This window comes from Leptodactylus fuscus, chromosome 3 (genome assembly GCF_031893055.1).
Source record: "Leptodactylus fuscus isolate aLepFus1 chromosome 3, aLepFus1.hap2, whole genome shotgun sequence".
In the NCBI taxonomy this organism is placed as follows: Eukaryota; Metazoa; Chordata; class Amphibia; order Anura; family Leptodactylidae; genus Leptodactylus; species Leptodactylus fuscus.
Genome location: NC_134267.1, coordinates 24,364,524 through 24,379,752, shown reverse-complemented (window position 1 = coordinate 24,379,752; position 15,229 = coordinate 24,364,524). Strand labels below are relative to the sequence as shown.

General features: G+C 45.0%; 1 protein-coding gene across 1 annotated transcript in view; it reads left to right on the top strand.

The window, feature by feature from the left end:
* The window catches only part of BABAM2 (BRISC and BRCA1 A complex member 2), a 106,037-nt gene extending 91,024 nt beyond the window's left edge, over positions 1 to 15,013 (top strand). The window contains exons 11-12 of the mRNA XM_075267209.1: positions 2,394 to 2,547; positions 14,857 to 15,013. Of these exons, the coding sequence (XP_075123310.1) occupies positions 2,394 to 2,547; positions 14,857 to 14,920 (218 nt within the window). The 3' untranslated portion in view covers positions 14,921 to 15,013. The remainder of the gene's footprint in view (positions 1 to 2,393; positions 2,548 to 14,856) is intronic.
* The last annotated feature ends 216 nt before the right edge of the window (positions 15,014 to 15,229 follow it).

The window sequence follows — 15,229 nt, the reverse complement described above, 5'->3', positions numbered from 1 at the left end:
TTCCCTGCAGTGACCTGGCAGCACCCCGGCCAGTGCTGGTTGCGTGCGTCTCTGTACTTGGGTATTGTAAACAGCCGGGTATAGAATGTGCTGTATGGCATGTGTGCGGCTGCCAGTCCCACCACTGGGTGATTTCAGGTGACTTCCTGTCTGAATTCCAGGCATGACTGACAATAAGTCAGAGATTACGGCTCAGCTCCTGCATTCGCTCCTTCACCCCAGGCAGCTGCTGAGTGCTGGGGGGCTCCGGGGTCACATCAGTGCACTGCATGAATGGTCATCCCCTAATCAGAGCTCCCCCTGTATAGGATTACAAATGAGAGAACATGGCTGCTTTTTTCCAGATACATTGCCTCCCTAGTGATCATAGTGGAGACTTCCGAGCACAAGCCTTCCCTTTAAGGTCCTGCTACAACATCTCGGTGGAGGTTCAGGTCACCCTTAAAGTCCTTCGGAGATGTCCTTACACTTAAAGGGGTATCTGTGACAGAAACAAGGGATAGGTGATGAGTACTTTATTAGTTGGGCACTGAGTGCCGATCCTGGCATGTGCAAGACCACAGGTATGAAACATTTGCAAGGGCCAGTGGTCAAGGGTATAAAAGACCATGTCAGTGCCATAGACTGTGCATGAAGCAGATGGGCACATGTTCACCCACCACTGTGGCATCATCCTAGCCACAGTTTTGTGATGGGTGGAGTTCCATGTGGACCTGGTTGGCCCCATCTACTATAAGGAGGTAAGAAGCTCTGCTATACTGCTTTCACCACTGGATCCACAGCTCTGGCAAACAAGGGTGCAGAATTGTCTTGAAGAGAGCCTTTCGCCATTTCCAACTCCTTTTGTTCTTTAATAGTCCCCCCTCCACTGATTCTGACGCAGTTGGAATTTTTTCTCTAGCCCCCAGTATTCCTGAGCAATCATTACTGTTAGTTTCACCACAATTATGCTCCCTACTGTCGGGTGGGCGGTCCTTGGCTGTAGGAGGAAGACAGACACGCCCACCTGACAGTAGGGAGTATAATTATGCTTAAACTAAAAGTAATGATTGCTCAGGAATGGTGGGGGCTAGAGAAAAAATTCCAACTGTGTTGGAATCAGTGGAGGAGAGGGTTTTAAAGCATAGAGTGAGGTGGAGGTAGTGATGACTCTCCTTTAAAATGGCATTATGACCAGAGTAGGTGATAAATGCTAAATCCGTGGGGGTTAAGACATGCAATGGTCACAAGGATTTACCTTGCGACCAGAATAACTTTTGGACAGACCCTTCTGTGCCATACTTTGCACTTGGTGCCTTACATTAGACCCCCTCTTCTCTGTATATGCACACCAATGTCTGTGGTGTTCCCCTTTAAGAGGTCAGTCGGCTGGGATGTCATTGAGAAGCCGGGCGGTCACATCTTGTCCATGGTATAAGATGTTCTGCTCCTGGACATGGCGGTCATTATCTCTGCAGAATTAGTTATTAATCAACCCCAAGATCTGCAATAGAGAAGCATCTGTGAAGGTCGGAGGGAGGACGTCGAGTACCTGCCCGCGGGGGTCACCTTGCACGGTCTAATAATTGAGCGGGGGTGGACCTCGGTCATGGCTACTTATGTAAAAATAACCTGAAGTGTACATCTTATACTCCGTGTCATCGCAACCATAAAAAAGGATGTAGCTTTTATTTCTCATTTCTTGCATTTCTTGTCTTCTACTCCAATCACATCCAAAGCTGCTTTCAGAATTCTGCTTGCTTCCTGGTAAGGTGAAGTAACTCACAGCAGTCTCTGCTGGTTCAGTATTTGTACAGGGCTTGCTTTGCTGCAGTGCTGTAACACATTATTAGGGATGTAGCATTTCCACAAACTGCAGCACAGCAAGCAATGCTGAAAAATGGCAGCGCTCACTATTCCCCACAATGCAATGCATTTCGGCCTTTCAGCTAATTCATTAGAAGTGTGTCGGTCAGGATCATGTTGAGAGATTTTAGGTGCAATTTCCAAGGCAGCTCTGGATGGGTTTGGAGTATCAGCCGCAATGCAGAATCGGTACAATATCATTAATGGAGAATATTATCTTTCAGCCATTTGAAAACTATAAAGTTGTTTTGTTTTTTTTTAATTTGACCTGTGTGTCATGTTATTTAATCTCTGCCTCAGTCATAGGTTTGTGTTCAGGCACTGCAGGATGCAGCTCTCTCCCCCCTCTCCTAGCTGGAAATCTCAGCACAATGTGAAGCCCCAATAATCAGCAATGTAATGAAAGCTTTACGTTGGGCAGATGTCAGGCGTAGTTTTTGATCTTGACTGGTAGGGGGCAGAGTTTCTGATCATCACCTTTTACATCCCGTTTAACCCTTTGTGTGCTGTACTTGCTGTCGTTACACATTGTCTCTGTCTCTTTGCAGTTGACCTGCCGTTGTATTTCCCCCGAGATCAGCCCATGCTGACATTTCAGTCCGTCTACCACTTCACCAACAGCGGGCAGCTGTATTCCCAGGCCCAGAAGAACTATCCGTACAGCCCCCGCTGGGATGGCAACGAGATGGCAAAGAGAGCAAAGTAAGAGCTGCATGCTACCGTCCCTTTAATACTTGTCATGTGACTTCAAAACACAACCCCCACTGCCATTGATATCAGCACAGCTCTAGGTATGCTGGGTTGCAATCTCCGTATGAAAAGCAAAGGTTGTCACCCAGCTTTTCCATAATGAGATATATCTAACAAAATAGTAATGGTCTGACCCATGGGATTCCCCTAGATTAGCACACACGATGGGGCGCCCCAATGCTCACTAGTCATGTCACTCATCAGGGTTGTTTAATATACAGGTTGTCTTCTGCAGTGACTAAGTCTGCTACACAGCTGAGCCAACTCTGCTATACGGCTAGCTTCACTTTGTGACATTTCAGACCCAGCTCTGCTAAACTGCTGGTCCAGCCCTGCAAACACTTACTCATTGTTTCTACACCAGTAGCCCAACTTTGCTACAACAGTGGCCTAACCCTTCTATGCCGCTGGTCCAGCACTGCTACATCAGGGGGTCCTAGCACTGCTACATCAGGGGGTCCTAGCACTGCTACATCAGGTGGTCCCAGCACTGTTACATAAGGTGGTCCCAGCACTGCCACATTGTGCACCTCCACTGAGTCAGCTCTGCTACATCACACACAGTTACTCTGCCACCCGTCTTACTTTATGCTTTGGATAATTACCCTCTATGGTTAATGTCCGCCCCTCGTGCGAGGAAACATCTGTATGTGATTCCATGTACCCGAACCCTGTGCCAGCAGACTCTGAGCCTAGGGGTTAATTCGCTGACAGATGAAGTAGTGTCGGGGTTAATGAGAGCATACGGCTGCAGACATCACATGACACTAATCCGGAGCGTGCGAGGGCCTGCACACCCCGCCACCTAGATGCCCGCCTGACCTGAGAGCGTCGTATATGAGTCAGGACATGAAGGGGTTAATATCCCAGCCTAATATATAGTATATTACATGTAGGTGACCCCTCCTGGTCTAGTAAATAGTATATTACATGTAGGTGACCCCCACCCCGGTCTAGTATATAGTATATTACATGTAGATTTCCCCCCCGGTCTAGTATATAGTATATTACATGTAGGTGACCCCCCCGGTCTAGTTTATAGTATATTACTTGTTGATGACCCCCCGGTCTAGTATATAGTATATTACATGTAGATGACCCCCCCCCCCCCCCGGTCTAGTTTATAGTATATTACATGTAGGTGACCCCCCTCCCCCGGTCTAGTATATATTATATTACATGTAGGTGACACCCGCCCCCCCCCCCCCCCCCCCCGGTCTAGTATATAGTATATTACATGTCGGTGACCCCCCCGGTCTAGTATATAGTATATTACATGTAGGTGACACCCCCGCCCCCCGGTCTAGTATATATTATATTACATGTAGGTGACCCCCCCCCCCCCTCCCCCGGTCTAGTATATATTATATTACATGTAGGTGACACCCCCCCCCCCCCCCCCCCCCCCCGGTCTAGTATATAGTATATTACATGTCGGTGACCCCCCCGGTCTAGTATATAGTATATTACATGTAGGTGACACCCCCGCCCCCCGGTCTAGTATATATTATATTACATGTAGGTGACCCCCCCCCCCCCCCCCCCCGGTCTAGTATATAGTATATTACATGTCGGTGACCCCCCCCGGTCTAGTATATAGTATATTACATGTAGGTGACACCCCCGCCCCCCGGTCTAGTATATAGTATATTACATGTAGGTGACACCCCCGCCCCCCGGTCTAGTATATAGTATATTACATGTAGGTGACACCCCCGCCCCCCGGTCTAGTATATAGTATATTACATGTAGGTGACACCACCGCCCCCCGGTCTAGTATATAGTATATTACATGTCGGTGACCCCCCCCCAGTCTAGTATATAGTATATTACATGTAGGTGACACCCCCCCCCGGTCTAGTATATAGTATATTACATGTCGGTGACCCCCCCCCAGTCTAGTATATAGTATATTACATGTAGGTGACACCCCCCCCAGTCTAGTATATAGTATATTACATGTCGGTGACCCCCCCCAGTCTAGTATATAGTATATTACATGTAGGTGACACCCCCCCCGGTCTAGTATATAGTATAATAGTATATTACATGCAGGTTACCCCCCCCGGTCTAGTATATAGTATATTACATGTCGGTGACCCCCCCCCAGTCTAGTATATAGTATATTACATGTAGGTGACACCCCCCCGGTCTAGTATATAGTATATTACATGTCGGTGACCCCCCCCCAGTCTAGTATATAGTATATTACATGTAGGTGACACCCCCCCCAGTCTAGTATATAGTATATTACATGTCGGTGACCCCCCCCAGTCTAGTATATAGTATATTACATGTAGGTGACACCCCCCCGGTCTAGTATATAGTATAATAGTATATTACATGCAGGTTACCCCCCCGGTCTAGTATATAGTATATTACATGTCGGTGACCCCCCCGGTCTAGTATATAGTATATTACATGTAGGTGACACCCCCCGGTCTAGTATATAGTATAATAGTATATTACATGCAGGTTACCCCCCCGGTCTAGTATATAGTATATTACATGTCGGTGACCCCCCCGGTCTAGTATATAGTATATTACATGTAGGTGACACCCCCCGGTCTAGTATATAGTATAATAGTATATTACATGCAGGTTACCCCCCCAGTCTAGTATATAGTATATTACATGTCGGTGACCCCCCCCAGTCTAGTATATAGTATATTACATGTAGGTGACACCCCCCCCCGGTCTAGTATATAGTATATTACATGTCGGTGACCCCCCCCCCAGTCTAGTATATAGTATATTACATGTAGGTGACACCCCCCCCAGTCTAGTATATAGTATATTACATGTCGGTGACCCCCCCCAGTCTAGTATATAGTATATTACATGTAGGTGACACCCCCCCCCGGTCTAGTATATAGTATAATAGTATATTACATGCAGGTTACCCCCCCGGTCTAGTATATAGTATATTACATGTCGGTGACCCCCCCCGGTCTAGTATATAGTATATTACATGTAGGTGACACCCCCCGGTCTAGTATATAGTATAATAGTATATTACATGTAGGTGACCCCCCCCCGGTCTAGTATATAGTATATTACATGTAGGTGACACCCCCCCCGGTCTAGTATATAGTATAATAGTATATTACATGCAGGTTACCCCCCCGGTCTAGTATATAGTATATTACATGTCGGTGACCCCCCCCAGTCTAGTATATAGTATATTACATGTAGGTGACACCCCCCCCGGTCTAGTATATAGTATATTACATGTCGGTGACCCCCCCCCAGTCTAGTATATAGTATATTACATGTAGGTGACACCCCCCCCAGTCTAGTATATAGTATATTACATGTCGGTGACCCCCCCCAGTCTAGTATATAGTATATTACATGTAGGTGACACCCCCCCGGTCTAGTATATAGTATAATAGTATATTACATGCAGGTTACCCCCCCGGTCTAGTATATAGTATATTACATGTCGGTGACCCCCCCGGTCTAGTATATAGTATATTACATGTAGGTGACACCCCCCGGTCTAGTATATAGTATAATAGTATATTACATGCAGGTTACCCCCCCAGTCTAGTATATAGTATATTACATGTCGGTGACCCCCCCCAGTCTAGTATATAGTATATTACATGTAGGTGACACCCCCCCCGGTCTAGTATATAGTATATTACATGTCGGTGACCCCCCCCCCCAGTCTAGTATATAGTATATTACATGTAGGTGACACCCCCCCCAGTCTAGTATATAGTATATTACATGTCGGTGACCCCCCCCAGTCTAGTATATAGTATATTACATGTAGGTGACACCCCCCCCCCCCCGGTCTAGTATATAGTATAATAGTATATTACATGCAGGTTACCCCCCCGGTCTAGTATATAGTATATTACATGTCGGTGACCCCCCCGGTCTAGTATATAGTATATTACATGTAGGTGACACCCCCCGGTCTAGTATATAGTATAATAGTATATTACATGTAGGTGACCCCCCCCCGGTCTAGTATATAGTATATTACATGTAGGTGACACCCCCCGGTCTAGTATATAGTATAATAGTATATTACATGCAGGTTACCCCCCCGGTCTAGTATATAGTATATTACTCGGTTTCTCCTGCAGATGTAAAAACATCTCATACAAAATTGTTCTCGCAAGTTGCGTCTTGTTCCTGCTGCCTGTGAACCGTATAATTACGCGGCGCTCTGACAGCGCTATTTTGGAAGCCGCGCTCGGCAGCCTCTAACGGGGGCAAAGCTTTCACTTCCCAAAAAGAGAGAGAGAGAAAATAGGATTATGTGGTAATTATATCCTATTGACTGTGACACTGATAGCCTTCACCCATAATCCTCCACTTCACATGACACTAATACCGCCTGTGTGCGCGCTCTCGCCCCCGCAACTCATTTTCTGACTTTCCCACTAAGTGCTGCAAAAACCAAAGTTCCTAAGTGAGACGTGAGAAGTTTTCTCTTTATTGTTTTGCTTTTTTTCATTATTTTTACATTTTATTCATTTTCCTTTTTTCTTGCATTTTGCAGCATTATTAGGACGCTGTGCACACAGACGTGAACATTCAGTGTAAGGCTCTGTTCACACTGGTGCTCCATTTAGGTAGTTTTTATGTCAGAAATAGCAGTTCAGTTCTTGTCATCTATATTGAGAATTAAAGGGCCACAATGTATGTAATCTGTCAGGATGCAACACCCAGACCCCACACAGATCAGCCACTAGTGGGCAGATTGCTCGCAGCACCATCCCTATACAAATAATAATCAGTTCCCTGGCAGCACCACTAAACAGTGGACGGAGCTGCTGCGGTGCTGCATGCACTCCCCATCCACTAGCATATTCTGGCACCTGGAGGCCATTGCAGCAGCTGATCTGTGTGGGGTTCAGGTGTCAAACCCCCAAAAATCACATAAATTGGAGCTGAAAACCCCCTTTAATAGTAAGGGATCCTCCAGGATCCTCATCTCTTCAGGAGAGCAGTTACAAAGAGTGTCTCTCTCTCTGGAGGACCCGACATGTCCTCCATTACACATCCCATTGATTTGTATGGACAATGTGTAATACTTAATTTCTCCTGTGGGGGTGCTGCAGGGAAAATGAACACTTCCTACCAAGTTCATCCAGAGATTACAGACAATTGCTGGGGTCCCAGCAGTAGGACACTTTGTGACCAGTCCTTCTAAATTCAGAGCATGGGGTGCCCTTTAAAAGAACTACAGGCTTTATAATTGCGGCTTACCAAGCACAGCGCCATACATCGTGTAGTGGCTGCGCTTGGTATTGCAGATCGGCTCATTCACATGAATTTGAGTAAGACAAAGCGGTGCTCATGGAGATGATCCAGGGGGGCCCTGAGGATCTTCTGTAGATTAGCTATCCTATGGATAAAGAGAAGTCCTTTAAGTGTTGAAGCCAAGGTGCTAATGTGAACAGATCTGAAACCTGTAAAAATCAGGAACTTATCTGCGCTTTACCCAGCGGAGAATTCGTCAGATTTTCTCTAGGCTTGGATTTCACCATATTTACTGTCCGACATAAAAATTCACAAAATATTTTACATTTGGGGCAGATTGCCACAGCGCCCCCAGCCTGGTGCTCCATGTAGTACATCGCCTCCTGGATACAGCGGAGAATAACCATACGGTAGGACTACAACTCCCAGCATGCCGCATAGCTGTCAGGCCGTACTAAGGGTTGACATCTCTGCGGCAGATCCACTGCAGAATCCAGAGGTAGTTTTGCTGCAGATTTAACCCTTTATGTTGCCTCCGCACCCACACTTTGGGGATCGCTGCCCCCGTTTTCCGAGTACCTCTTGCGGTTGTGTCTTTTTTTCCTTTTTGTTATTTCTTCCTCTTGCTCTGACTTGTTTCAGGACCTGGGAAACTTGTTCGTGATTATACCTAACACCCAAAACAACCTGTTCTTGGCGGCCTGACAGGAGGGTTTGCCCCGTCCCAGGCCGCGGATGCCTTCTTTATCACACCTGGTTTTATGGGCTGTTTGTTTGTGCTCTGCTCCCTAGATCTCACCTTTACACTGGGTTGGGGGCCCCTCCCTGACCGATCCTCATTGGATTTCCCAGTACAATAAAGATCGACTTCGCATGACAGGTTGAGACCCTCGGACCCAGACTAAAGGGATGGCTGCTGTGGTTGTTCCTGAATTATGATTGTCAATAAAGCTTGCAAAACTTAATGGGATTCTCTACCTAAAAAAAGTCCCCTTTAAGACGTAAAGCTCCACTTAATGCTGCATATCTGTCCGGACCTGTCTCTTCACTAACCTTGTATTGATCTTCAGTGTCTTTACTCCAGTCGCACCCAAAGCTGCAGGCACAATGGGTCTTACAACTCACTGTTGCCCCCTACAGGCTCAGTGTATATATAAATCATATGTAACACTATGTCTGCCCCGTGTCCATCTGTCCTGCTATCCTCTCTGTTATACCACTTGTCCAACCCTTCTACACTGCCGATCCAACCCTATAATATGGATTGTCCAACCCTGCTACACCGTTTGTCCAACCCTACAACACTGCTGAACCAACTCTGCTACATCCCTATAACACTGCTTGTCCAACTCTGCTACACCACTGGTCCAACTCTGCTACACCGCTGGTCCAACTCTGCTACACCGCTGGTCCAACTCTGCTACACCGCTGGTCCAACTCTGCTACACCGCTGGTCCAACTCTGCTACACCGCTGGTCCAACTCTGCTACACCGCTGATCCAACCCTATAATATCAATTGTCCAACCCTGCTACACCGCTTGTCCAACCCTACAACACTGCTGAACCAACTCTGCTACATCCCTATAACACTGCTTGTCCAACTCTGCTACACCACTGGTCCAACTCTGCTACACCACTGGTCCAACTCTGCTACACCGCTGGTCCAACTCTGCTACACCGCTGGTCCAACTCTGCTACACCGCTGGTCCAACTCTGCTACACCGCTGGTCCAACTCTGCTACACCGCTGGTCCAACTCTGCTACACCGCTGGTCCAACTCTGCTACACCGCTGGTCCAACCCTATAATATCAATTGTCCAACCCTGCTACACCGCTTGTCCAACCCTACAACACTGCTGAACCAACTCTGCTACATCCCTATAACACTGCTTGTCCAACTCTGCTACACCACTGGTCCAACTCTGCTACACCGCTGGTCCAACTCTGCTACACCGCTGGTCCAACTCTGCTACACCGCTGGTCCAACTCTGCTACACCGCTGGTCCAACTCTGCTACACCGCTGGTCCAACTCTGCTACACCGCTGGTCCAACTCTGCTACACCGCTGGTCCAACTCTGCTACACCGCTGGTCCAACTCTGCTACACCGCTGGTCCAACTCTGCTACACCGCTGGTCCAACTCTGCTACACCGCTGGTCCAACTCTGCTACACCGCTGGTCCAACTCTGCTACACCGCTGGTCCAACTCTGCTACACCGCTGGTCCAACTCTGCTACACCGCTGGTCCAACTCTGCTACACCGCTGGTCCAACTCTGCTACACCGCTGGTCCAACTCTGCTACACCGCTGGTCCAACTCTGCTACACCACTGATCCAACCCTATAATATCAATTGTCCAACCCTGCTACACCGCTTGTCCAACCCTACAACACTGCTGAACCAACTCTGCTACATCCCTATAACCCCGCTGGTCCATCACTGCTACACCGCTGGTCCATTCCTGCTACACCACTGATCCAACCCTATAATATCAATTGTCCAACCCTGCTACACCGCTTGTCCAACCCTACAATACTGCTGAACCAACTCTGCTACATCCCTATAACCCCGCTGGTCCATCACTGCTACACCGCTGGTCCAACACTGCTACACCGCTGGTCCAACTCTGCTACACCGCTGGTCCAACTCTGCTACACCGCTGGTCCAACTCTGCTACACCGCTGGTCCAACTCTGCTACACCACTGATCCAACCCTATAATATCAATTGTCCAACCCTGCTACACCGCTTGTCCAACCCTACAACACTGCTGAACCAACCCTGCTACATCCCTATAACCCCGCTGGTCCATCACTGCTACACCGCTGGTCCATTCCTGCTACACCACTGATCCAACTCTATTGAACCATTGATCCAACCCTGCCGCACTGCTAGTCTAACCCTACAGCACTGCTGCTTCGGCCTACTCTACCGCGGCACCACCACCATACACTTCCCATCAGGCTTTGCCAGAATTATCGTACAACGCCCCAGCGGATCTACTCCACCCGGGATAAGGTGCATTAAGAAAGAGCTCCACTATACTGCAGCTCTAGATGTAACTGGAGTATAAGCCACGATATAACTAACAATCAGTGCAACAAAGACAAAGGACTTGCAAAGTTATTTAGCAGAATAAAGTTAGTGCCTGCAGCATGGTGCTCAGCGTCGATGAACCTTGTTGGTCAGGTCCGCCCAACAGCGACACTGCCAATTTTTATGTATTTTTTGCTATTAATTATACATTGCACAATATACCTTGTGCGGCCTGAATTCTATATATATACTGCATATATACAGCTCGTAAAGCCTCAGCTAATTATGTATCTAGGTTACATTACAAAACACTGTTTATTAGCAAGCCTATAATATAAGCCAGAGGTCTGACCTGGAGTGGAAGTAAGTAGCTGGCGCCGGCTTAGGTCAGCGGCGGTACAGAAGAGTCACACCAGAAATTATTATAGTCCTTACCTGAGAGAGTTCAATCCAAAGGAAGACCGAGTAGTCTGTGCCACAGACCATATCAGGAACGGGATATACTATGCTAAGAACAGACTAGATCAGGGATAGACTAAGAACAGACTAGATCAGGGATAGGATAGACTATGCTAAGGACAAATAAGATCAGGAATAGGGTAGACTATGCTACGGACAGACTAGAACATGGATAGGATAGACTAAGGGTAGACTAGATTAGGGATAGGATAGACTAATAACAGACTAGGTCAGAAATAGGAGCTAGACTATGCTAAGAACAGACTAGTTCAGGGATCGAATTGTCTCTCGGCATAGTTGGAATTTTTTCTCTAGGACCTCCCATGTGTGGTATCAGAAGTAAACAAGGGGATATGAGCTCTGACACTGTCCACCAGTGATAGGTGCTCTGAGTCACACCCTCTTGTCTGCTTCTGCCTGGCACCACCCACTTGACATTAGAGAATCTAGTTAACATATCAGGTGGGGGCTAGAGGAAAAATTCCAACTCTGCTGGAGTCAGCGCCTCTTTAAAATTCAGAAGTGGGATACACTGACGTGATGGCGTAAGAATCTGCTGCCTCAGTTCAAGGCTTAGCTTAACATCTTCCTGTGTCAGGTACTGATGTAAATAAGTCATAAGCCCATAGCTAGCCAAGATGGCGGCGTTGTCCTGTGCAGGTGTTGAAGGACATCCATGAGTTCCTTGTGTCTTCTGTATCTGTACCTGAACCGAAAACTTCCAGCACCTGCATAGTAGAGGTCACAGCTGTCATCTTAGGTAACTAGACACATCAATGAAAGGCAACTCTATGCAGAAAGGGGATAGCAGATTTAGTAAGGATAGACTATCCCAGAGACTGACCACACTAAGGAGAGGCCACACTGACTGGAATTCATTTGCCTGCACCACAAGAGCAGCGTTTCATCGTTATTGCACCCGATATTAGCCCTGGTACTAGTAATACAGTGGAAACCTGGCTAATCCAGCATATATCAGATATGTCCTAATGTAGATTATCAGGACATTCCTAATTTGTCATTAGGTCCAGAGCATCAGAGCCACCGCCATATGTACATGTGGTCAGCCAGAAGGCCGCGACCTCTAATGATCGTATAAGCTGCAGTATGTTACGTTTACCTAGAAAGGAACTGAGGACAGTCACATATAGGTCAGATAGTGAACTACGATTGGTGGATCTATCCTGAAGTCCATCCTCCAGATTTCCAATGTCTTGTGAATACAGTCAAATCTAAAGGTTCTATGAATCGTCGACCACTTTACACAATCCAGTGACAAATTTACATATATCTATGCGCAACAACCGAAATCTGTCACTATAGGTGAGTAGAGGAGAATTTGAATACTGACACTTTAGGAAAATTATATTTGACTTTGAATAAAAATAACGGCCGGTGGACTACAAATAATTTCCATTGTCTTATCTGTGCAAATGCAGCTGGATTAAGAAAGAAATTACTACAATTTTCTATGACCTATAGAGAGGGTATCACGATCATACAACTGGCTATATGAGTCACTATTATGATACTACCTCCTATGTACAAGAATATAACTACTATAATACTGCTCTTATGTACAAGAATATAACTACTATAATACTACTCCTATGTACAAGAATATAACTACTATAATACTGCTCTTATGTACAAGAATATAACTACTATAATACTACCTTCTATGTACAAGAATATAACTACTATAATACTGCTCCTATGTACAAGAATATAACTATATAATACTGCTCCTATGTACAAGAATATAACTACTATAATACTGTTCTTATGTACAAGAATATAACTACTATAATACTGCTCCTATGTACAAGAATATAACTACTATAATACTGCTCCTATGTACAAGAATATAACTACTATAATACTACCTTCTATGTACAAGAATATAACTACTATAATACTGCTCCTATGTACAAGGATATAACTACTATAATACTGCTCCTATGTACAAGAATATAACTACTATAATACTACCTTCTATGTACAAGAATATAACTACTATAATACTGCTCCTATGTACAAGAATATAACTACTATAATACTGCTCCTATGTACAAGAATATAACTACTATAATACTACTCCTATTTACAAGAATATAACTACTATAATACTGCTCCTATATACAAGAATATAACTACTATAATACTGCTCCTATGTACAAGAATATAACTACTATAATACTGCTACTATGTACAAGAATATAACTACTATAATACTGCTCCTATGTACAAGAATATAACTACTATAATACTGCTCCTATGTACAAGAATATAACTACTATAATACTACCTTCTATGTACAAGAATATAACTACTATAATACTGCTCCTATGTACAAGGATATAACTACTATAATACTACTCCTATTTACAAGAATATAACTACTATAATACTGCTCCTATATACAAGAATATAACTACTATAATACTGCTCCTATGTACAAGAATATAACTACTATAATACTGCTACTATGTACAATATTATAACTACTATAATACTGCTACTATGTACAAGAATATAACTACTATAATACTACTCCTATGTACAAGAATATAAGTATTATAATACTGTTCTTATGTACAAGAATATAACTACTATAATACTGCTCCTATGTACAAGAATATAACTGCTATAATACTACCTTCTATGTACAAGAATATAACTACTATAATACTGCTCCTATGTACAAGAATATAACTACTATAATACTACCCCCTATGTATAAGAATATAACTACTATAATACTACTCCTATGTACATTTTGGTGTCTCGGATGTGATGATGATAGGGTGCGGGTATAGCCAGTATTTAAGGTGTTGCAGTCCTCATTGTGTCAGGTGATTTGACTCCTTATTTCAGGTGTTCGGGGGATTATCCACTTTAATCCTGTTATTACGAGGTTCTTGTCTCACAAATCTGTAATTCTCCTTATTAATATGTCACTGAAATCTCTCTTACCCTGATGAACAGGTGGAAGACGTCTTCACAGTGATGGGGTGTTTTCTCCTCTCCCCTGTGTAAGGTGTAGGTTTCTCTATGGGATTATGACAGATATGGGTTGTGCTTTGGTCAGGTGACATGATTAACCATTTCCTCTTTTTCTACCGATCCTTAAAGTGAATTCTCACCATGCCACATCTTAGGTTAGGCATTGATGGGCAGTCATCACTATGTTATCCCCAGCCTTGGTAGATTACATGGTGATAAATTTGACTTGGGGTCCTCAAAGGAGAAATCAATAACTATGACTGTCCAGTAAGCAGGGGCGGACTTTCTCTAAGCAAGGGCGGGCTTAGCAATTAGTTTTGTCCTATGACCAGGCAGTAGTAACCTAAAGACCCCTATTCCACACAGTGGTATATCCTGGAAAGAAGACATCAGTAGAGCAGATTGTTCACCTCTTACCCCCATGACTGTACTAGAGGTGATGATATCACTGGACTCGCCCATGAGGACCCTCAGCCCATAGCTTACCGCCCCCAGTGTACCCCTTTGATGTCTTACTCTCCATTTGTTTCTTTTCAGGGCATATTTCAGAAGTTTTGTGCCTCAGTTCCAAGAAGCCGCATTTGCCAATGGGAAGCTGTAACCACAACGGCCAGTACCAACTCATGACGGGGGTGTTCAGTAAAAACTTTTTGTAAAAAAAAAATAAAACATAAAAAAATAAAAATTCATGTGATGACCCCCATGTTTTCTTACTGTATAAGACCCTTCATAAGGGTCTGCCTTATGAAGACCCCTGTACCCCTACTCCTTCCTATGGTTGCTCAGGTGCCATCATATAACGGAACCCGGGGGCCAAATATTACAAGTAAATTCTAACAACAGATTGTCGTTTCTGTTTAGTCATTTAAAAGAACGTCTCTCTTTAGGACCCAGATGATAGACCGTGAGG